Genomic DNA, 23,863 nt, shown 5'->3' with positions numbered 1-23,863 from the left:
CCTAGCAGAGAGCTGATCAGAAGTGGAGCAGCTGGGACACTAACTGGCACTCATGTGGGATGCCAGCACTGCATGGGTGGCTTTACCTGCTGTGTCATAGCACTTGCCCCTCAGTTAACTTTATACACAAATTTAACTCTATACTCAGTAAAGTGTTCAACAAATACTATGAAAAAAAGAACATTTTAGTATATTCTTCTGTGGCTTAGTGGAGTATCTGCTTTTTCAACGAATACCCAGAGATGTGTGCTGGATGTGACCTGTGCACTGTGTTTGACCTGGGCACTGTGTTCAGTGCTCCAGGGCGAGGGGAGTGTCCAAAGTGACAACCAAGTTGGGCATCATACATCTCCTCTTTTTTTAATTATTAGAGGTGAGGATTCGATCTGCTCTGTTGTTTTAGTCTCACATTCATCTCTTCTCTTCCAAGAAGACCAATGCCTGGGCGTTAGCCCCTGTGGGTGCAACACTCATCTTTGCTTCTACATGGACCTCACAAAGGATCCATACAGTCCTCAGTGTGAGCATGGATCCCTCTGATTGCTCACCAAGCAATCAGAGAGCCCTGAGCTCTCTGGACCCAGACATACCCTGTGTCCTCCTATGCAGCCTCAGTGCTTTCAAATTCTGTCCGAATCCACAAAGCTTCCACAGTCACCAGTGCCCAGCTCCCTATCAGTGCTCCCAGCCAGACTCAGCAGTCTCCTCTTAGCTGGTTGCTGGGTGCACAATGTATATGCAAAATCACTGGGACCGAACCCGAACTCATGCCAGTCTCTTCCCACAGCTTTATTGCCAGTGGCTTGGCTTCTGCAGTCTGATCTCACCTCACTCTCCAAAGCTGGTGCTGACGTTTTTGGCTGCTGGGGTTCTGAGTTGTTTGCATCCACACCCTCCACAAAGAGCCATGGTGTCTCTCTAATTTGCTTGAAGTTTCCTCTGTAGTTTTCTTCCTACCTCTCTCCTGAGATTGTAATTCTCCACTTTTTTTTTAACTATCTCCCTAAACTAGAGCAGTAAGCTCCCTCCCTATTCCCACCATCTTTGAATCTACCCCGGGGTTAGATTTCTAAGCAGATTACATTAAGCGTGTTTTTGAAATGTAATTGAATTGTTTTTTTTTTCCTTTTAAAAATAATTTTATTTTTTACTGACATATAAAAAATAGTACACCTTTATGGGATACCATGTAATGTTTCTATAGAGGTATACACTGTAATTTCTAGTTAAGGCAATCATATATATCCTGAAACATTAATAAATTACAAAAAATGCCTTTTTTATTAACATAAACTGTTCTAATGATTTGTTTCCCAAATTCTTAGATTAATGCCACACTACTCGGGTGGACCCCTCATGTCACAACAGGGTAATTGAATAACGGAGTTCATCTGGAATGGGGCTTTCTTTCAGGAACTCGAAGAGGACGTCGACAGCCACCAGCCCAGGATGGCAGTGCTAAACCGAACGGGGGACGGGATTGCCCAGAAACTCTCCCCGGCCGATGGAAGCTTCTTGAAAGACAAATTGACAGGCATAAACCAACGCTGGAACACAGTCCTTGGAGAAGTGAGGGATAGGCAGCAGAGGTAATTTAGCTGTGATCATTTGTGGGCACAAGGTCAGCATATTTTGCATAGAATTTCAAATACAATCCAATGAATTCAAAGTTCCTGTATAGTCTTGTACAATAATAGGAATGATGACATATAACAAGGAAGTTTAAAAAGTTTGTGGAAAATGGAATGAAGTGTTTGAAATTCATGCATAGTTTTTTCATGATTTTTTTAAAGCTCTCTCATCTGTAAAAATAGCTTATTCCTGCTGTTTCTGAAGGTTTATTGTACTGGGTGATCATGATGGGAACTTGACGTGGTGAAAGAACACACTGGATTTTCTGGGATCTGGCTTTGGAGTCAGGCCTTCATCTTCCTTGTTTACTGGAAGAATCTGTATTAGTCACCCCTCTCATTAGATTGTCTTACGGGTTGTATCTGTAAAAGTCAGTACTTGATAAACAATAGCTTCCCATCTATGTAGTATCATAAATACATTATTATTTATTTTTATAGTAGATTATGGCCCATATTTTATTAATCTTCTGGTTGCAAACATGCTTGATTTCCAGAGAATAGTATATATTTTATGTAATTAGGATTATATGAAGTGATTTTCTGAGACAGTCAAGATTTGATGAATGATTTTTTTTTTCTTGTTGGAAACCATCCCATTAATGATATTTTGTAGGTTTTTTTCCTGGCTTTTTGTAATTTGGATTAAAAATTCTAAGATTTTTTTTCTTCTAAGATGATGTATTATTTCAGTGAAAATGTATTATTTTGTTAAAGGCCACTCAATTCCTTAATTAAGTTCAGTAATAGGATATGACATAAAAATTCAAGTCTTAAAGTGACCTATGACTATCTTTTATAAAAAAGTCTGTTATATGTGTGTTTTGGTAAAAGACAAAAATGTGTATGTTTTGGTTGAGAAATGATGGTGTAAGTGGAGAGAGCATTTGGTCCCAGCATGTATTTCCTCATTTGTCCTCACAACTACAATTCAATCCAATTAGACCCATTGTACAGCTTTGAGAACTGAGGTTTCCAGAAGAGAGGTAAATATCTTCCCCAGGTTCTCCAAGGAAAGTAAGTTATGGTGCTATCTTATGCTTTCATCTTGTGCTGTAGAAACTAGGGGAGATTTCAGAGCTCCCTGACCCAAGTTTGCCCTCCGTAAATGAACGTGTGATAATGGTTTAGGTTGTCATGAGGATTAAATGAGACACTGTTTGTTAAATGTGTGTTCTCTGACTGTTCATAGTGAACATTTAAAATACATGTTGCTTGTGAAGTTAACTTAGAAGTTATTCTGCAAGCATGCTATTGCTGATTATCGCCAATGATTAATTCATTGATTTGATATATTTATGACACCTGTTCTTAGCACTAGACTAGAAGTATGACTAAGATGCTCAATTGCTGAAGAAGAAAGTGTTTAAAGGAAAAAATGTTATTAGTGTGACTGAAGAAATCAATGAGAATATACATTTTTGTTAAAGAAATAGGCACAATGGGATTTAGAATTTAACCATTACCTGAGGAGGATACTACAGCTGAATTTTCTGGAATTTGCAGCCATTTTGCATGCATTCCTTCTGGGGAGGTCTGTCTAGGGAAACGATGCAGAAAAGATAAAGATGGTAGGCATGCGTAGCCATCTGCAAAGAATAGATGGTGAGGAGGGCTCAGAGAACCAGGGACAGGAATGGATGCTGAGGTCTCACGGGATCTTAGGTTTCATGGAGAGCACGTCAGGCTTAGACAATCCGTGTCCTAGGCCTTCCTGGGGGAAGACAGGTACTCCTGCAGATTGTTAAAGGGACCTCTTTGAGTGTGGTCATTATTACTACTGAAACCAACAAAGGGACACTGATATGAGGATACTTCAACAGATTCCTTGAAAATTGAAATTAAAAAATAGTTTGGAGCAAAAAATTTTGAAATCCATGCATAAGGTCTTCAAAAAGTTGATGGAACATGCATGTTATGAAAATCTGTGCATGGATTTCAACTTCTTTAAGAATTATTTTATTTATTAAAAGAGTTACAGAGAGAGGTAGAGCCAGAAAGATATCTTCTATTCTGCTGGTTCACTCTCCAAATGACCACAACGGCCAGAGGAGTGAAAAGATTAATGAATCTCTTCCACTACATCTTGTATTTTAACTAAAGCGATATTTGTTTTCATCAATTCATATTAAACTTCACTTCAGGTTTGTAACCAATCTTAAATTGGGGACACCTGGCACTTCAAGAGCTTCTATGTGTACTATAATATAAGTCATTGAAAATTATCAATTTAAATTTTTTAAAGGTTAATTTATTTTTTTTAAAGATTTATTTATTTAGTTTTGACAGGCAGAGTTAGACAGTGAGAGAAAGAGAGATAGACAGAGAGAAAGGTCTTCCTTCTGTTGGTTCACTCCCCAAATGGTTGTTTCGGCCGGCACGCTGCGCTGATCTGAAGCCAGGAGCCAGGTGCTTCTTCCTGGTCTCCCATGCGGGTGCAGGGCCCAAGGACCTGGGCCATCCTCCACTGCCTTCCTGGACCACAGCAGAGAGCTGGACTGGAAGAGGAGCAACCGAGACAGAACCCGGCACCCCATCTGGGACTAGAACCCGGGGTGCTGGTGCCGCAGGTGGATTAGCCTAGTGAGCCACAGTGCAGGCCTAAAGGTTAATTTATTTATTTGAAAGTCAGAGTTACACACAGAGAGAAGGAGAGATATATATAGAGAGAAATCTTCCATCTGCTGTTCCCCACAATGGCCAGAGAGCTGTGCAGATCTGAAGCCAGGAGCCAGGAGCTTACTCTGGGTCTCCCATGTGGTTGCAGGGGCCCAAGGACTTGGGCCATCTTCAACTGCTTTCCCAGCTGGGAGTTGAAGCAGCATCCATATGGGATACTGACACTGCAGGCAGTGGCTTGTTTTTTATTGAATGCCTTTGTGGTCAAATATTTGTATAGTTCAACAACTTATGGTGTTATTCCTGAATGAAATTTTTTTATATACTGTTCGAGCAGGAATTTATAATTTGTTTTAAATCTTAGGGGAACATTTAAAATGTTGATTATATTTAGCTAGCTTGCAAATGAAAATTTTGGATGGCTCAAATATGTTTTTTGGAATCACTTGATAATGTTTGTTTCCTTCATAGTTCTATTTTCGAAAAACTAAACTAGTCATGATTATGACATTAGAAATTTAAATTCCAACTTTTTTGGGAAAAAGGCCTATTTTAGGTGTTTCTACGGTTGTTTAATTAAATAACTATCAACACAGAGGGTGGAGGATACCTATTATAGTATCAGAAGTCCTAACCATTGGTTAACTATTGCTTCAATGATTTTTTTTTAATCTGAAGCAGTGTTCTCTTCTTGGTGGATACTTAAAACTTGAGATTTTTGTAGTGATTTGCTTTGTTTTTTAAACATTACAATATTCTTCACATATTATTAGCTCCCTTTTATTTATATAAGTAAATTTATATTTCATTATATGTGTTATACCATTATTTTAGGCCCTTATAATTAAAATGAAAAGCCATAGTCATAAAAAAGTAAATTCTTATTAGGTATGACACAGTATAATTCACTAAAAATTTGCATTCAGTTTTTAAACCACCAGCTAATTACAACAAACATAAAAATAATACTGCCTCACTCTTAATAGCTTTCAAGTTCTTTTATAAATATACATAATCTTTTTTGTCACATAAGTTTTAATCATATTCTCAACTTCCAACAGATGGTTTTTATTCTTATAAATGTTATCCTTAAAACATGTAAAAGATCTAATTAAGGCAGTTTATTTTATTCATCTGAAAGTTTTCTTGCATCCTTTAAAACTATTGCTTTGTTTTTTCTAGGTCTCTTTATATTCAAATATAATAACTATTTTAATGAACTAGCTAAATTTACATTTTTCTTTTGTAACACTGGTAAAAATTTTCCGATTCTCAGGATCTTGCCTTATTCTTTATACTCTATGAAGAGAGTAATAGTTGCCACCAATGTGAACAATATGTTATATAATGATGCCTTTCTTTCTCCATGGAGTACTCAAGGCGAAATATGTGTTTTTCTTATTATTTTAGATAAAGATGTTTCTCATGATTTCTTTGAAAAATTCTATTTTGCAGCATAGTGGTATCTAACTTTAAAAAATCTTTTGTATTAAGTTTCTATACAGCTTTTCATGATGAGAGAAAGCAGTATCCTTTAGTTTCAATGCTCTTGAATTTAATTACAGGGAAACTCTTGTTCTTATTGAATAACTTTGAGTATTACAAAATGTACATATGACTATTAACATTCATTTAAAAATATATATTACAAAAAAATTTAAAAACGGTCCTGACATGGCATAGTTTATAAAGCTGCTGCCTGCAATGCTGGCACCACATAAGGGTGCCCGTTTGAGACCCAGCCGCTCCACTTCCAATCTAGCTCCCTGCAAATGGCCTGGGAAAAGCAACAGAAAATGTCTAGAGTACTTGGGCCCCAGGTACCTATGTAGGAGACCTGGTGAAAGCTCTTGGCTCCTGGATTCAGCCTGGCCCAGCCCTGGCTGTTGCAACCATCTGAGGGGTGAACCAGCAGATGGAAGATCTCTGTGTCTGTCTCTCCATCTCTCTCTCTCTGTGACTCTGCCTTTCAAATAAATAAATACATCTTTGAAATAAATATTTCAAAATATATATTAAGATAATTATTAGAATTTGTTTTTTGAGGGTGATATTTAGGATATACAATGCAAATATGTAGTGTTCTGCCTAAGTAGGAAGATTTTTCAGAATTTTTAAATTTTTTCTTCAGATTAAAAGGAGAAAGTAAGCAGGTGGTAGAATACAGGAAGAGGCTAGATGACCTTGGCTGTTGGCTGAAAAAGGCTGAGAATGCTGTGCAAAGGACATCACCTGCTGAGCTGGAAGCAAACCTGCAAGAATTAACAGTGAGTGTTTTGTTTGTGTCTGTCTTTTCCAATGCCGTTTGCTGCGTGGACATGACACTTAATGAATGACTGAAGAAGAAGAGAGGAAGAAACTGTACTTGTGGTAAATGTGGTGAACTTGAAAGAAGAACTTCTTTTTTTAATTTTATTTATTTATTTATTTTTATTTTTATTTTTTTGACAGGCAGAGTGGACAGTGAGAGAGAGAGACAGAGAGAAAGGTCTTCCTTTTGCCGTTGGTTCACGCTCCAATGGCCGCCGCGGCCGGCGCGCTGCGGCCGGCGCACCGCGCTGATCCGATGGCAGGAGCCAGGAGCCAGGTGCTTTTCCTGGTCTCCCATGGGGTGCAGGGCCCAAGCACTTGGGCCATCTTCCACTGCACTCCCTGGCCACAGCAGAGAGCTGGCCTGGAAGAGGGGCAACCGGGACAGAATCCGGCGCCCCGACCGGGACTAGAACCCGGTGTGCCGGTGCCGCAAGGCAGAGGATTAGCCTAGTGAGCCGCGGCGCCGGCCAAGAACTTCTTTTTTTAAGAATAACTCTAACTTTGGTCTTTCAGAGGTACAGCTGGACAAACCACCGCAGTGTCCCTGTTAGACCAAAGGATTGCAGCCTATTTTGAGCTGACTTTAACATTTTAAGAGTATGACAGGGCAGTGAGGTATAGCTTTTTGCTTTCAGATGTGAAGAATAATTAGTGATTATTGTCTATAAGATGAAAAACTCTGACTTGCAGTCATGGTTGTATTAATCAAATTTTCTTTTTTGATTTGCAACCAACAAGAACTTTTTATAGTTATATATGTATATAATAAATACAAGTACATAAGTATGTATAGATATGCACCTATTTTAAATATACTTAAAATTTTATGTTCCTTTTTATATCTATATTTTATGCTAAGAAATTAAACTACTTGTTGCAGAACAATAAGCATAACATGCTCATATTTTTATTTAAAAATAGTGTGTGAATGTGTGTATACCCACCAGCATGCATGAAAGGGTACTTACCAATTTGATAAAGAGATTTTGTCCATAAAGGAATAAGACTGAGGCATTTGGGGAAAAAGCTAAAAATGCTGAAAAACATATAGCAAGCTTTTACTAAGTTTTCTAAATGTGACAATTTCTAACCAGCTTGTTCCCATTTACACCTAAAATTTCAATAATTTTCTCAGAATGTCATTTTCCTAAAGAATTTGGGGAGCATGCAAAGGGCAGGTTAGTATATTAACATGGGGTAACAAGGTAGAGTTAAGAACAGAATGTTAAATTGTCAATGTAAATAGGATATAACGTGACCCTGTTATGAGATAGGAAGCATGTGTTTGTGTGCATGCGTAGAAATGGACACTGGTGTGGGTTCATTACTATCATTTACAGCTTAATATGAGTTCAAGTTTCTTAAAAGTTTATTTTCCATGAAGAAATTAACAATCCACATTTAGAAAGAGGCTTTCCCAACAGATTTCTAACAAAGTTCTTGAACTTTCACCTTTGTAGCAATCTTCTAACTATACTTGTTTTCTCCTTCTCTTTAGGACTTAACCCAAGAGATGGAAGTACAAGCTGAAAAGCTCAAATTGCTGAATAGAACTGAATTGGAAATGCTTTCAGATAAAAGTCTGAGTTTACATGAAAGAGATAAAATTTCGGAAAGCTTAAGAAGTGTAAATATGATGTGGAATAAGGTGGGCATGCAAGTTACCATTTCTTGTATGTATTGATGTTGTCAAATTAGCAGGATCATGTAAATATTTTACTTTTAAGTATATCCATATATGGGTATATTTTATTAATGCTTATAAATATGCATAATCTTGTTATTTGTCATAGACAGTAGCAAGGAATATTTTCCTTTTTACATGGAATTCTTTGGCCTAGGCCATTTATATGTTATCAATGTATACTAAATTAAATATTGAATATATTCTAGTATTAGGCAATAAAATATCAGTCCATTAGATTCAGAAAGTGAAGACCTTGATAAAGCTTCCTTGATATAGATATTGTGTTTGACTTTTCACACATGTAAGCTTATGTTTAACAGTTGTACTCATTCAGTAAATATATGTACTTGGTCCCAGTAGAATATAATGGTATGTGAGTATAAATATGAGTAAGATGGGGTCCTTTCCTTGAAATCATTACTTTTTTGCAATTGAAATAGTTAAAGGTAGATGATATCATCAATTTCTTACCTATTATATTAAAATATGAGTTCTGTGTAGGCCATTTTTGTAATTGTCAAATAACATATTTGGTGGAAGAAGATACAAGGAAACTTACAAAGACAAAAAAAATCTCAAATTATTCCAACTCCTACAATAAGTGTAGTACACTGAATGGATAAGTCTCTGTCACTGGTTTGGATGTACCCTGGTTTCAGTCATTTTTCTCTTTTTTTGATCCTCCTACAATGACTGCCATTCCCCTACATTTAGTGATGCAGGTACTGTGCTGATGCAGCCTGCCTGATTGAGAGTTACTGCCTTGATGAGTCACTGTTGCTCTCCCATCTGTATCTCTGCCTGGACCTCTCCTCATGCCCTACACTTTCAACTTGAGTGCACAATGGCCTACTCATCATCTCAACCTGATATCTGTTAGGCTTCTCGAACTAACATACATGATTCAGCTTCTGATATTTACCTACCCTCTGCATATCGTCTACCTCAGCTAATGGCAATTTTATATCCTTGCTACTGCTTAGGTCAGAAATCTTGAAGTCCGTCTTATGGTATATGAATAGTATATCAAAAAGAAACAAAACAGGAAAACAAAAAATCAATATCTTGCAGTCACCATCATTAGCTTCTCCTTCAAAATACAGTCTACTTGATGAATGGTTTAGGGGATGGCTAGATGGCTGTATACAAAGGAAAAATGGCAAAATGTTGACAGTTGTAGAAGCTGGGGGCACACAAGCATTTCCTATACAATTCTTTCAACTTTTCCTAGGTAAAAACACATCATGAATTTGAGTATGTCTTGCTATACAATTCCTACTACCTTGTTTCAAGCCACTGTCATCTCTTGTTTTCTTCACTACAAAGGTCTCTTCACTGATCTCTGCTGCTTCCTCCTATGCTCTTTGTCAGTCTCCTCTCAATAAGGCAGTCAAATGATTTGTTGAAATGTTATTCAATTTAAGTAACTCCTGTTACTTCCTCTAAAGGCATTCCATCTCAGAATAAAGACCAAAGTCCTTACTGCTAACCTCTAAGACTCTTGGTCTGACTTCCTGTACTATGAATTTATTTGCAATTATCTGCTGCTCTCTCATGCGTACACTCCTCTCCAGATGTCCTGGCCTTCATGTCATGTGCCAGACTCAGTCTTTCCATGTTCAGTCAGAGCGTACATGTTTATTTCACATGATGAATGTCAATGGATATTGTATAGAAAAAGACGCAGTGTTCAGTTTAGGAGCACTGTGGCAGACAATGCTTTGGCTTCCATTGTTTGAGGACTTTACACTGATTTTAATGTATTCCACTTTGGTGATTTATAAATGTGTAAGATCAAACATTGTTGTACAGAAAATCTTTGGCAAAGATACTTTAGAAAATACGAATCTGGGTTATTTCATCCATCCATTCATTCATTTACTTTAGGGTTTTTTCTTACTCTCATGTTATTCCAGGTACCATGTTAACAAATAGGTACACAAAAGAGTATGGCTACCCATGGAACAGCCTTAGGTGAGGCAGGTAGACAAGCAATTATAGCATGGAGGTATCCAGGGAATCAAAGATGACAGACCTCCCTGACTTTGGAAAGGGACTGTGGCGATCACAACTAGGCCAACTTATGATGGAGGAAGAGGTATTGATCTGGTGAAGAGTTTTGTAAAGGGGTGTTGTAGAGAGAGGAAGCAGCTAGTGAAGGGGTCGAGGGGAGGCTGAGAATGGGCATAGTGCAACTGGGGCCTGGAAGTTGTTCAAAAATAGGAGGCTGAAAGCTGTTTGCAGACACCGGAACCTGGAGCCCTCATCATGCATCACCAGGGACTTGAGCTTCAGCTTGAGAATAGTTCACCATCTAGAGAGCAGCTATTGATGAGTTTAAGCTGAAGAAAGTTATATTACTAAAATGACACTTTAGTCTCACTGTAGCAATGGATGGAGGGATGCTAAGAATTGATACAGAAAGATCAAGTAGAGTCTTGGAAGAAGTTTATGAAGAGGGTGCTGGGGAAGATGAGGTGGTGAATTCCAGTGTGGCTGCTTGTGAGTATCCAGGTGACAGAGAGAGCTTAGCGGAAGATAAGTTTTGGGAAGTCTCTAGTCTCTCAGAACTCCGAATGGTAAATGAAATCACTGGAAGCTAGGACTCAGAGAAGACTCCAAGGTCAAGGGGGTGAAGACAAAAACAAAACCAAAACCAAAAAGAACAACAACCTTCTCTGTGGAATGCTGGTGTTTCATTGATGGCTAGAGGAAAATGAGCTGCTGAAGGAAGCTTAGAAGAGCCTTCAGAGTAGTGTGAAGAAAATCAGGATTGCAGAGCTTTAATGAAGTTCAAGGGAAAGGGAGGGAGAGGATAGTCAGGGCAGCTAAGGGCTGCTGGAATTCTTGAGACTAATGCCAGTGGGCTGCGGGCTTGAGCAAGACTGCAGTGTTTAGTGAAGGTGGAAGCAGAGCTTAGGTGTGAAGGGAAGGAAAGTGGTTGCACTGTTATTTAAAACAACACCTGTCCTTTTGAAAATACACTCATCTTTATATAATATTATTCTCTTTCTATTTGGCCTAATGCTTCACAGATATGCAGAGAATTGCCTACTACACTGAAGGAACGCATCCAAGAGCCCTCTTCTGTTTCACAGACAAGGATTGCTGGTAAGGTACAGTTTATTCTTTAACAAAAAATTTTATAAGCATAGATACATCTTGTAATAGGACTATCACATAAGAATTTTTTTAAAAAGATTTATTTATTTATTTGAAAGGCAGAGTTACAGAGAGGTAGAGGCAGAGAGAGAGCGAGTGAAGTCTTCCATTTGCTGGTTCACTCCCCCGTGGCTGCAATGGCCAGAGCTGGGCTGATCTGAAGGCAGGAGCTAGGAGTTTCTTCTGGGTCTCCCACATGGGTGCAGGGGCCCAAGGAGTTGGGCCATCTTCTACTGCTTTCCCAGGTCACAGCAGAGAGCTGGATCAGAAGCGGAGCAGCTGGAACGGCACCCACATGGGATTTAGGCACTGTAGGCAGTGGCTTCACCTGCTATGCCGCAGTGCCGGCCCTTCACATAAGAATTTAAAAAACCTTAAACATCATGCAATTGTGGCTTATTATTCTACTTTTGTTTATTTGTAATAATGTCATCTTTAAATTATTTACTTATTTCATTCGAAAGACAGAAAGAGATAGCGAGACACAGACTAAGAGATCTTCCATTTGTTGATTCTTTCCCTTAAAGCCTGCAATAACAGAAGCTGGGCCAGACCAAAGCCAGGAGTTGGGAACTCAATCCAGTAGTTCTACATGGTGACAGGCACCCAAGCACTTGAGCCATTGCTTGCTGCCTTCCGGGGTATGCATTAACAAAAAATTAGAATTTGGAGCAGAGCTGAGACTTGAATCCAAGCTCTCTGACATGTGATGTGGAGGTCCCAAGAGGCATCATAACCACTGCACCAAAAACTTGGCCCAGAACATCTTTAAACCTTGGACTTCATTGGCTTCCCTGTGTGGGCAAGACCTTTGTTCTCCAAGTAGATAAGTCTTGCCTTTTCCTGGGCTAAGTGTGATGCTTGGAAACCACAGGTCTTGCTGAAGGAAGGGGGAGAATCTAGATGGGAAAATTGTTTACTGAGTTTTCTGGATCCACACAGCATTTCAGGAAATCAGCTCTACTCCACTACGTTAACCAGTCCTAGGCATGTGTAATGAGACTCTGCTCATGCCTGAAAAAAAGGGTTAGATGTCCTTGGAAGCAGGTGACAGGTGGCCGTTTAGATTTCTGAATCCTAAAGAAACTATGTACTGATAAATAGTGCTCACTTAGATGTGGGAAAAGAAGAGTTTGTCTTCTCACCAGGGTGTCTAGAGCAGAACACAGGCTACCGAGCCCCAGCCCTATCATCACTGCTTTGCTGGCAGTCAGCAACCTTGCTCTGCTCTTCTGTTAAGTCACCCAGCACAACTTGAAAGTGATTGACCCTCACTTTGCACTCTGCAAGCTGCAACTGCTGCTCCCTCTTCCTCGTCAGTTTTCCAGCTTCCTCGGCCTCATCTCCATCCCTGGCCACCTCACTCTTCTGCCTCCTCCTTTACTTCTTCCATTATTTCTTCTTTTCCTTTTAAAAAGGAAATTGCCTTTAAAATTTGTTCATTTTTCATTTTATTTGAAACACACACATACACACACATAGAAGGAGAGAAAGGGAGGGGGTAGATGGGGGACAGAGAGAGAGAGAGACAGACAGAGAGAGAATGACACGTTAGCAGGGAGAGACAGGTTGGACGTGGAGCATCCAGGACATGAACCAGTGCCCACAGGGGATGCTAGCATTACAGGTGGCAGTGTAACCCATTATGCTCCAGTGTTGGCCCCTTTTGTCATCTGAGTAGTATTTCATTATGTATATTTACCACATTTTCTGATTTTCTTGATTAGTATCAAAACACTAGACACAAGCTGAACTCCATAGCCATAGGTAAAGGTGTTGATATATTTTATAACAAAGCATTGGGTTATGTATTTTTTTAAAAAATCATTTATTTATTTGAAAGGTAAAGTTATAGAGCGAAGGAAAGAGATTTTCCATTTGCTGGTTTGCTTCCCAAAATGGCCACGATGGCCAGAGCTAGGACAAGCTGAAGCCAGGAGTGGCTTCTGAGCTTCCTACATGGGTGGCAGGGGCCCAAATGCATGGGCCATCTTCTATTGATATTCCCAGGCCATTAGCAGGGAGCTGGATCAGAAATGAAGCAGCCAGGTCATGAACCAGCATCCATATGGGATGTTGGCATCACAAGCGGCAGCTTTACCCCTATACGACAATGCCAGCCCCGATTTATCTTTTTTTTTTTTTTTTTTTTTTGACAGGCAGAGTTAGACAGTGAGAGAGAGAGACAGAGAGAAAGGCCTCCTTTTTCTGTTGGTTCACCCACCATATGGCCTCTATGGCCGGCATGCTGCAACCAGCATGCTGCACCGATCCGAAGCCAGGAGCCAGGTGCTCCTCCTGGTCTCCCATGCGGGTGCAGGGCCCAAGAACTTGGGCCATCCTCTACTGCCTTCCTTGGCCACAGCAGAGAGCTGGACTAGAAGAGGAGCAACCGGGACAGAACCGGCGCCCCATCCGGAACTAGAACCCGGGGTGCTGCCGCCACAGGCAGAGGATTAGCCAAGTGAGCCATGGCACCGGCTCTGATTTATCTTTTTAAATATCATCATGGCAAAGGAGCAAGAGAAATCTGAATCTATATTTAGAAGTCCACAAGTACATAAAAACTGACAGTAAAACTATACCTTCCTTTAGGTGGGCAGTTCATTTTTAAAACAGTTGTCATCCCTGTGGCAGTTATGAGTGCTGAAACTAATCTCAGTGTCACTTTCTCTCTTCCTACACAATGTTTTAATTCCATTTTTTTCTCTTTTAAAATTATATTTAAAAAAAATTAGTCATTTTAAAGTGAACAATTCAAAGGCACTTGGTACATTCATAACACTGTGTAACTACCACCTCTATCAGGTTCCAAAATATTTCCATCACTCCGAAGTAAAGCTTCTTACTCATTAAGCAGATTCTTCCCATTCCCTCCTACACCCAGTGTGTGGCAGTCCCCCATCTGCGTTCTCTGTCTGTGGATTGAGCTATTCTGGATATTTCAGGATAATGGCATGATATAAGAATTCTTTCAACATCACCTTTTACCTCGCAGGGTTCACATTAGCAACAGGCTGGAATGAGAAGCAAAGATGGGATTCCAACCTAGGCACTCTAATATGGGATAAAGGCATTCAAGTGGCACTGTAATCACTTTGCCAAACACCCACCTCTAGTATAATATATATATATATATATATATATATATATATATATATATATATTATGACAGGCAGAGTTAGAGAGTGAGAGAGAGAGAGAGACAGAGAGAAAGGTCTTCCTTTTTCCATTGGTTCACCCCCCAAATGGCTGCTATGGCCAGCACACTGCACCAATTCGGACGCAGGAGCCAGGTGCTTCCTCCTGGTCTCCCTTGCCTTTGCAGGGCCCAAGCACTTGGGCCATCCTCCACTGCCTTCCTGGGCCACAGCAGAGAGCTGGACTGGAAGAGGAGCAACCGAGACAGAACCCGGTGCCCCGACTGGGACTAGAACCTGGGGTGCCGGTGCCACAGGTGGAAGATTATCCAAGTGAGCTGTGGCGCCGGCCCTAGTATCATATTCTTAAGGTTCATTCATGCCAGCTTCTTGCTGATTGTACTCATTTGAAAGCTATTACTATGCATTTCAAGTGGACACTCCAAACTTAAAGTTAGCATTTTCTCCTGTGTATTCTTTACTACCTATCTCTTAATTAATGACCTTATTTCATTTTTTCAAATATTTATTTATTTGTTTGAAAGTCAGTTGCAGAGAGGGAGACACACACACACACAGAAAGAGAGAGAGAGAGAGAGAGAGAGAGAGAGAGATATCTTCCATCTGCTGGCTCATCCCCCAGATGGCCACAATGCCCAGAGCTGTGCCGATCTGAAGCCAGGAGCCAGTAGCTTCTTCTGGGTCTCCCACACAGGTGCAGGGACCCAAGCACTTGGACCATCTTCTACTGCTTTCCCAGGCTATAGCAGAGAGCTGGGTTGGAAGTGGAGCAGCCGGGACTCAAACAGTTGCCCGTGTGGGATGCCAACACTGCAGGTGGCAGCTTTACCCATTACACCATAGCACTGGCCCCCCACTTGTGCTTTGATCACATCTTCTCTTGGCTTTGCACTTATCCTGTTTCCTATCAACTGGATCATCCTCACTGACACAGAGCTCCAGTTTATTCATTTCAACTGCTTTATTGTATTCATTGCATGGTTATCCTATAATCCTAGAGCTCTCTTTAGCTGTAGTCAGGAGTCCCAAAGCTGTAGACAGATTTTGAACTCTGGATGTTTAGTCAGTTCTTAGGTCAATAAACTTGGAATCATCCTCAGCTCTTGTCCAGATTCCTTTTGCCATTCCTAAGCAAGCACTTGCCTGGTCTGGAACTTCCTCATCTTTTGTCTAGACTATTGGAATATTCTAGCTCATCATTCTGATTCCATTATTTTTTTTTTCTGATTCTATTCTTGCTGTCCTTTACCTATATAGTCCCTTCTTCTGATGGCAACATTGTGCATTCATTTGCCCACAGTCTTTTAATCATTTCTGCCTGTTTAGATGTGTTGCAACGTCTTTCCATGGTCCAGAAGATCCTGTGTGATCTGCCTACTGCCTGTGTCTCTGATCACCTTTCTAATCACTTTTCCCTTTTTTCATTCTACTTCAGACCCCTCATCTTTTTGCTGTTTCATGCATGCCAAGAACATTTTCATTTTCTGGAACTTATGCCTGCTGTTACTTCTGTTATGTCCAAAAATGTTCCTCCTTCAGATATTCGTGTGTTTCACACACTTACTTTTTTCAGTTCTTCCTCAAATATGCCTTCCTGCATACCATATCTCAAACACACACGGTCTCTCTCTTTTTGAACTGATTTTACTTCATAGCTTGTGTCAGTGTTCCCTGCCAGACAAGCTCCACAAGGACAGGACTTTGTCTCGCATACTCCCATACCTGCAGCATCTAGAACATGCCTCTCCCATGGTAACTTCTTAGTGGGTATTCAGTGAATCAAAACTACAGAGAAAGCTACAGTGCAGAGTGGGCACTGTGATGTGTGAAATTCATACCTAGTGGCAATATCACCGAGTCCTAGGACATGGGAGCCTTCTAGTTTGCTAACTACTGCTACAGAACTTTCTAGACTACTGTTCCAGTTCAGACTCTCGCCAGTATGGGTAAGGGTTTTTGTAGTTCTGTTATGACCAGCATCTCAATATTTTGTGCTCAGGATCGTTTGCACTTTTAAAAATTAATGTGTGTTATATTTGTCATTTTTTACATAATTAGAAATTTCAAAATTATTTGTATAATTAATTTGTTTAAAAATAACAATAACAAAGTCATTATGTTGGCAAAAATAATGTATTTCTATAACATTAACATAAGAGCCATATTTTCCAAACCAAAAAGGTAGAAAAGAGTCATTGCTTTACAGTTTTCAAAATCTCTCTCTTTTTTTTTTTTTTTTTTTTTTTTTTGACAGGCAGAGTGGACAGTGAGAGAGACAGAGAGAAAGGTCTTTCTTTGCCGTTGGTTAACCCTCCAATGGCCGCCACGGCCGGCGTGCTGCGGCCGGTGCACTGCGCCGATCCGAAACCAGGAGCCAGGTGCTTCTCCTGGTCTCCCATGGGGTGCAGGGCCCAAGTACTTGGGCCATCCTCCACTGCACTCCCTGGCCACAGCAGAGCTGGCCTGGAAGAGGGGCAACCGGGATAGAATCCGGCGCCCCGATCGGGACTAGAACCTGGGGTGCCGGCGCCGCAAGGCGGAGGATTAACCTAGTGAGCCGTGGCGCCATCCTCAAAATCTCTTAAATGTCTAGCTTAGCAGAAGGCAACTGGATTCTCATATATACCTTTGCATTTGGTCTTTTGTGATAGACATGTGAAACACCAATGTGATATGTCAGATAAAACACCACTGTGCATGTAGGACTCCAAATAGATATGAAATGGCAAATAGCTTTTTACGATGGTGACTCTTTATATAGGTATTAAGACCCTTGGAAGAGTCTTTAGAAACCAGAGCTTCCAAATGTTACATTGACAACATATGTTCTGGGTATATAGATAGTAATGCGTTTATATATTCTTTTTCAAAATAAGATTTATTTATTTGGACAGGCAGAGTGGACAGTGAGAGAGAGAGAGAGAAAGGTCTTCCTTTGCCGTTGGTTCACCCTCCAATGGCTGCCACGGCCAGCGCGCTGTGGCCAGCGCACCGCGCTGATCCAATGGCAGGAGCCAGGTGCTTTTCCTGGTCTCCCATGGGGTGCAGGGCCCAAGTACTTGGGCCATCCTCCACTGCACTCCCTGGCCACAGCAGAGAGCTGGCCTGGAAGAGGGGCAATTGGGACAGAATCCGGCGCCCCGACCGGCACAAAACCTGGTGTGCTGGCGCTGCAAGGCAGAGGATTAGCCTAGTGAGCCGCGGTGCCGGCCTAAGATTTATTTCTTTTTAAAGTCAGAATTACAGAGAGAGAAAGAGAGAGAGAGAGATCTTCCATCTGCTGGTTCACTCTCCAGTTGGCTACAGTGGCTAGCCAGCACTGGGCCAGGCCAAAGCCAAGAGCCAGGAGCTTTATCCAAGTTTCCCAGGGGCCCAATACTTGGGCCATCTCTGCTGCTTTTCCCAGGGAACTAGCAGAGAGCTGAATTGGAAGTGGAATAGCTGGAACACGAACAGGCACCTGTATGGGATGCTGGTGTACAGGAGGTGGCTTTACTTGATATGCCACAATGTCAGCCCCAGTAATTCATTTTAATTTGTATTTCTTCAGTTACCAATGAGGTAATATTTTTTCATCTTCATATTTATGATCTTTCTTGTTTCCTATTTCATAGGTTGTTGATTTTTGAAATTTTAAAAGAAGTATTTTGGTTACAGTTCTTTTTCTGGAATGTACATTATAAATATTGCCTCTCTAGGTCATGTGAAGGCTTTAAAATGGTTATTTATGATTTTTTAACAATTCTCAAATTCTTTTATGCTTTGTTTCAGAGCTCCTCCAATTCTATGAAGTCAGAAACATATTTCATATTTTTAGCTAGCACTTTTGGTTTTTATATTCATATCCTTAATGTATCGAGAATTAATTTTCCTATGATACAGAAGAGGTCACAGTCTGTCCTGTCATTTTCCCATTCTAGCTGTGGGTTCCACTCTACCTGTATCATGTATTGAACAGTAAATTCTTTCTCATTCGTATGTAAAGTCATTGCCAAGGTCAGATATCTCTGCTGTGTATGCACTGTGGTTCTTTCATTGGTCTGTTTGGATATCTGCTTCATCATTCACTGAATTAATAATTAGCTAAGCACTACAACTAAATAGTGGTAAAATATGTGTTTGCACATTGAAATGAATATTGTTGGTATAGATGTTCTTCAGTTCCACATTGTGGAAGCAATTTGTTGATGAGTATTAAACACATACATGTTTTTTTTCATATTTTTCAATCTCATATGACCTATCCCTCATCCAGAATTTTTTTCTTTGACTTATTTTGGTCTATTTCTCTTCTATATTAATGTTACAACCAAAAATTTGAATCTACTGTTTTGTCAAGTTACAGGCAAACAGATTGGTATTTTGATTGGAATTAAAATGAATTTTCAGTCTGAGTATATGTTTTAGAAAATTGTCTCATCTTACACATCATAAACTCTGGCTTGATTTAATAATTAGTGTAGCTATTCCTAGTATCAAAACAACAATCAACCTCAATCAACCTCCCATGATTAGAAAGCATGAAAACAAAAACTGAAAAACAAAAACAAAGTAAAAAGAAAAATAGAGAGCAAGGAAACATTTCTCAAATCTTAGAAGAAGATAAGTGTTCCTAACTTTAAAAGACCTGGGAAAATAATCCTCTACAATAGATTTATGGATTTAATCATGTTAGGCTTGTTCATTTGTTCAGAAAGAACAACCACATATTAAAAAAATTCCTCAGATAGAAGCATTCTTTTTGACAACATGGCAAGGATTCATATTTCCTAGTGAAAGAGTTCATGTAAATTATAGGGAAACAGATCAAAAAACCCTGATAGTTATTTATTATACCACATTTCTTTAGCAAGTTTGAAAAATATTAGTCTTATTAATAATAAAAAAACTAAATGATTATAATAGTAAAATATGTGTCTGTTCACTGAGATGAATATTGTTGGTGTAGATATTTTTCAGTGCCATATGCTGGAAGCAATTTGACAGTGAGTATTAAATGCATACACTTTTTTTCATATTTTCTGACCCAGTATTTCAGTTTTGAGAAATTTGTAAGGTGGAGATCAGAAATGTGCAAAGTGCTCTGAGAGAGAATTCCTTGGGGCTGGCATTGTGGCTCAGTGGGCTTTCAGCACTAGCATCCCGTATCAGAGAGTGTGAGTTTGAGTCCCTGCTACTCTGCTTCCTATTTGGCTCCCTGCAAAATCTCCTGGGAACACAGTGGAAAAATGGCTCAAATACATAGGTCTCTGAAACTTACAGGGGAGACTCGGATGAAGCTCCTGGTTCCTGACTTAGGCCTGGACCAGTCCTGGCCATTAAGGCCATTTTGTTTTTTAAAGATTTTATTTATTATTTGAGAGGTAGAGTTATAGACAGTAAGAGAGACAGAGATAAAGTCTTCCTTCCTTTGGTTCACTCCCCAAATGGCTGCAATGGCTGGAGCTGCGCCTATCCAAAGCCAGGAGCCAGGTGCTTCTTAGACCCTGGTCTCCCATGCAGGGACCCAAGCACTTGGGCCATCTTCTACTGCTTTTCCAGGTGACAGCAGAGAGCTGGACTGGAAGAGGAGCAGCCAGGACTAGAACTGATACCCATATGGGATGCCGGTGCTATAGGAGGAAGATTAACCTAATGTGTCACGGCGCCGGCCCCCATTAAGGCTATTTAATGAGTGAACCAGCAGATGGAAAATCTCTGTCTCTCTCCTCCCCCACTCCTCCCTCTCTCTTTCTCTGCCATCCTCTCTTCTCCTGTTTCTCTGTCTCTCCCCCATTTTTCATCTGTCTCTGTCTCTCCTTTTCTCTCACTGTAACTCTGCATTGCAAATAAATCATTTTTTAAAAAGCTGTTTCTTGGAAGGTGATTTTTGAACAACATTTCAGGAACAATGAAAGAAAAGGGCTAAATAAAAGTGAATATATTTGTAGATAATTTCATACTTATTCAGAATTACATTAAGAATGAGATGTGCTGATATTATAAAGTCAAATAAAAAATGAAAAATTATAATTAAAGGAAAAATATCTTGACAAAAATATAACGATGCCAGTAATTTTCCGATGGTTTATTATTTATTTTATTCCTTCTGGGCATTTAATGTTGCTCTGAAACAGTGTGAGACTGTTTAGTTTTCTTTGGGAATCACAAAAGACATAGGTATTGTAGTCAATGCCCATGGCCACTTCATTACGAAAACATAAAAACCTTTTATAATTTTTTTACTTAGGCTAACTTGTACTTAAATACACATGCACATGCCACCCTTACATCACCATAATCTAAGTGTCCTGCTGATTTGTTTCTGTTTTGCCACATTTTTTATTTCAGCACATCCTAGTGTCCAAAAGGTGGTGCTAGTTTCATCTGCAACTGATGTTCCTCTTCAGTCTCATCGTACTTCCGACATTTCAATTCCTGCTGATCTGGATAAAACCATAACAGAACTAGCCGACTGGCTAATATTGATCGACCAGATGCTGAAGTCCAACATCGTCACAGTCGGGGATGTAACAGAGATCAATAAGACCGTTTCTCGAATGAAAGTAGGTGCCTTGGGTAAAGGCTTGTCCTGGAGATACCACAACACTGGGGTAGACAAGATCTGTTTGGGTCTCCTTTGTTTATCCTTAATGTTGGAAGAAGGAGGTTTAAAAAATTCATTGTGAAGTCAGCAGCCTGGTCCTGCTCTGCAGACTACAGCTTTTCTTGCATTTGTACCTTTAGGAGAACACGGGGTTACTGCCTTATGCTAATAACAGTATTTGTAAAATCTAAGACTGGTATCATAAATCTAGACATGTTAGTGCAAACTTGTTAGGCATTTTCTAAGTGTTTTATTATCTCACTCACTTCTTTAGTAACCTTGAAAGGTAGGTCAGGTACTGTTCCATCTCCATATTACAAATAAGCCCAAATTAAGGCAAGGCACTGAGTACAAGTAGCTAGACAGGTTGCACTGGCATGGTGGAATCCAATAAAAGCCACTGGGCAGCTGCAAGCCCCTGTTCAGGAGCCCAGACTGAGGAAGGGGATTACATACCTCTGCAGTGATGGAAGCCAGACTGTGTGGCATTTTGATATATGGGGATAAAGTGAATGACATTCCGTGTATAGAGAGCAGTAAATAAAGACAAGGAGGGAGTCATGAGGGACATCAGGGTCAACGTTTGTGCAACAAAGGATAGTTGGGAGTAAGACAGGAAACACCGCTCAAGTTCACCTTGTGAGGGAACTTGTAGATAGTACAAAGCCTGTGGACTTTGATTCTGTCAGAAATTGGCATACATCTTTTTTCGCCATTTCTTTTTCTTTTCCAAATTGTGGCTGGCAACTGATGATAACAATGCCCGGCTTTAGTCAGAAGAGTAGGATGGATTGGAGGCAAGAGATGCTTCAATCAAGGAAAAGACCTCTTCTGCGAGACTGCAATGCTGCTGTTGCAATTAGCAGAAATAAGGGGTAGAAGAAATGGAGTGTGAAGAGGTTTGAGTGATTGGGTTGCAGGTCTGTTGTGTTGAGGGGTTCTTAGGCTGTTTAGAAGGAAGAGATCAGCATTTATGGAAATATGCTTTGGGTTTTGGGATTGGGAGTTGGGAGTAATCCATTGAGAAGTGCTATTTATGCTGTAGGAGTAACTGAAGTCCACAAAATCATTGCATTCCTCCAGAGGAAGGACCAGGAGAGTCTTTTGCCCCAATGTTTGTGCTCATTGTAAATCATGTTTCCTAATCCTTATGGCTCCTTATTAGTAATGTACTTAGCATACTCTGCTATCCTGAAATCATTAACTTTTCTCCCACTTTTTATCAGTACTAACAGATACACACTATCTGGAGCAATAATTTTTTTATGATTTATTTATTTATTTATTTGAAAGAACAGCAGAGAGAGGGGGACAGAAAGAGACAGGGATCTTTTATCTGCTTGTTTATTCCCCAAGTGGCTACAACAGCCAGAGCTGAATCAGGCTGAAGTCATGAGCTTGGAACTTCACCCAGGTATTCCATGTGGTTGTCAAGGGCCCTACTCTGTGGGCCATCCCCCACTACGTTCCCACACACCTCTGCAGGAAGCTGGATTGGAATTGGAGTAGCCAGGACACAAGTGGTAGTCAATATGAGATCCTGGTGATTCAAGCAGCAACCTAACCTGCTGAGATGCAATGCTGGCCCCCAGATCATTATTTTTTTATGTCTAGGATGATTTAACTTGCAGCTATTTAAAGAGCACTTTTCCAATATGCTGCATCTTAGCCATATAGGTCACATTAGCTTGTATTCATATCTGATGTTGAATAGATATACAAGGCATTGGCAGCAGCAATAACAGCAGTAATTGCTGATGTTTTCAGAGCATTTTTCAATTCTCCAAGGGATTTAAAAAAATCCTTCAGACTTGATGTGACTAAGCTATTAATATCTTATTATTTCCTTTTGTGAAAACTAAGACACAGAGAAATCATGTGCTTTGCCTGGGGGCCTGGGTGATAAGTTAAAAGCCAAGATCTGAACCCAGTTTTGACTCCAAGCTGTGTCTGTTTCTCTGCCATGTCTTTGGTGCTTTTCTATCCTTAGGAGAGGAAAACAACAGCAGTGACTACTATGCTTTGTTAGTATTCTAATCATGTGACATTAACCTATCGTCATAATCATTTCTCCTAACAGATCACAAAGGCTGACTTAGAGCAGCGTCACCCTCAGCTCGATTATGTTTTTACATTGGCACAGAATTTAAAAAATAAAGCCTCCAGTTCGGATGTGAGAACAGCAATCACAGAAAAATGTAAGTCTAAAAACAATTATGTATCTTTGGCTACTTTCCCTAAAAATGGTTGATCCCTCTCCTCCTCTCTCTCTCTCTCTCTGCAACTCTACCTTTCAAATAAATAAATAAATGCATTTTAAAAAGGACTATTCCAATTTGTTATTTGATACTTTATTTATAAGCAATATGGCTTTATTTTTATGCATTGTCACAATTCTTTTCTGAATTCTTCAGAGTATGAATATTAGTTTTATGTTGTGAGTTACACATTGGATTATTTTTCCAGATAAGATTTTTTTCAAAAGAATTAGAAAAGCAAAACTTAGAGAAACCTTTAAGAATGAAAATCCATCTGTGCACTATACTTTACTCACCGAAAACCAGCTCTTACTATACACTTCGGCACATTTCCTCAGGATTCATTCTGAAAATACTACTTGAGCAACTACTATGAGGATACTCCACGCTGTCTGTGGAAAAGTGGAATTAAAAGTTAAGTTTATTTTGTTGCAAAAATGTTGAAA

At 39.9% G+C, this 23,863-nt stretch overlaps 1 protein-coding gene across 1 annotated transcript in view; it reads left to right on the top strand.

Annotated features, from left to right (window-relative positions):
• Positions 1-23,863, top strand: part of UTRN (utrophin) — a gene marked incomplete in the record, with an annotated part of 519,651 nt that overhangs the window by 193,542 nt on the left and 302,246 nt on the right. Inside the window, 6 exon segments of the mRNA XM_070073468.1 lie at positions 1,414-1,589; positions 6,382-6,517; positions 8,062-8,211; positions 11,286-11,361; positions 20,904-21,118; positions 23,240-23,357. Of these exon segments, the coding sequence (XP_069929569.1) occupies positions 1,414-1,589; positions 6,382-6,517; positions 8,062-8,211; positions 11,286-11,361; positions 20,904-21,118; positions 23,240-23,357 (871 nt within the window).

The sequence above is a fragment of the Oryctolagus cuniculus genome, chromosome 5, assembly GCF_964237555.1.
Source record: "Oryctolagus cuniculus chromosome 5, mOryCun1.1, whole genome shotgun sequence".
NCBI classification, from domain to species: Eukaryota; Metazoa; Chordata; class Mammalia; order Lagomorpha; family Leporidae; genus Oryctolagus; species Oryctolagus cuniculus.
The sequence above is the reverse complement of the archived record's forward strand: the minus strand, read 5'-3'. Positions and strand labels throughout refer to the sequence as shown.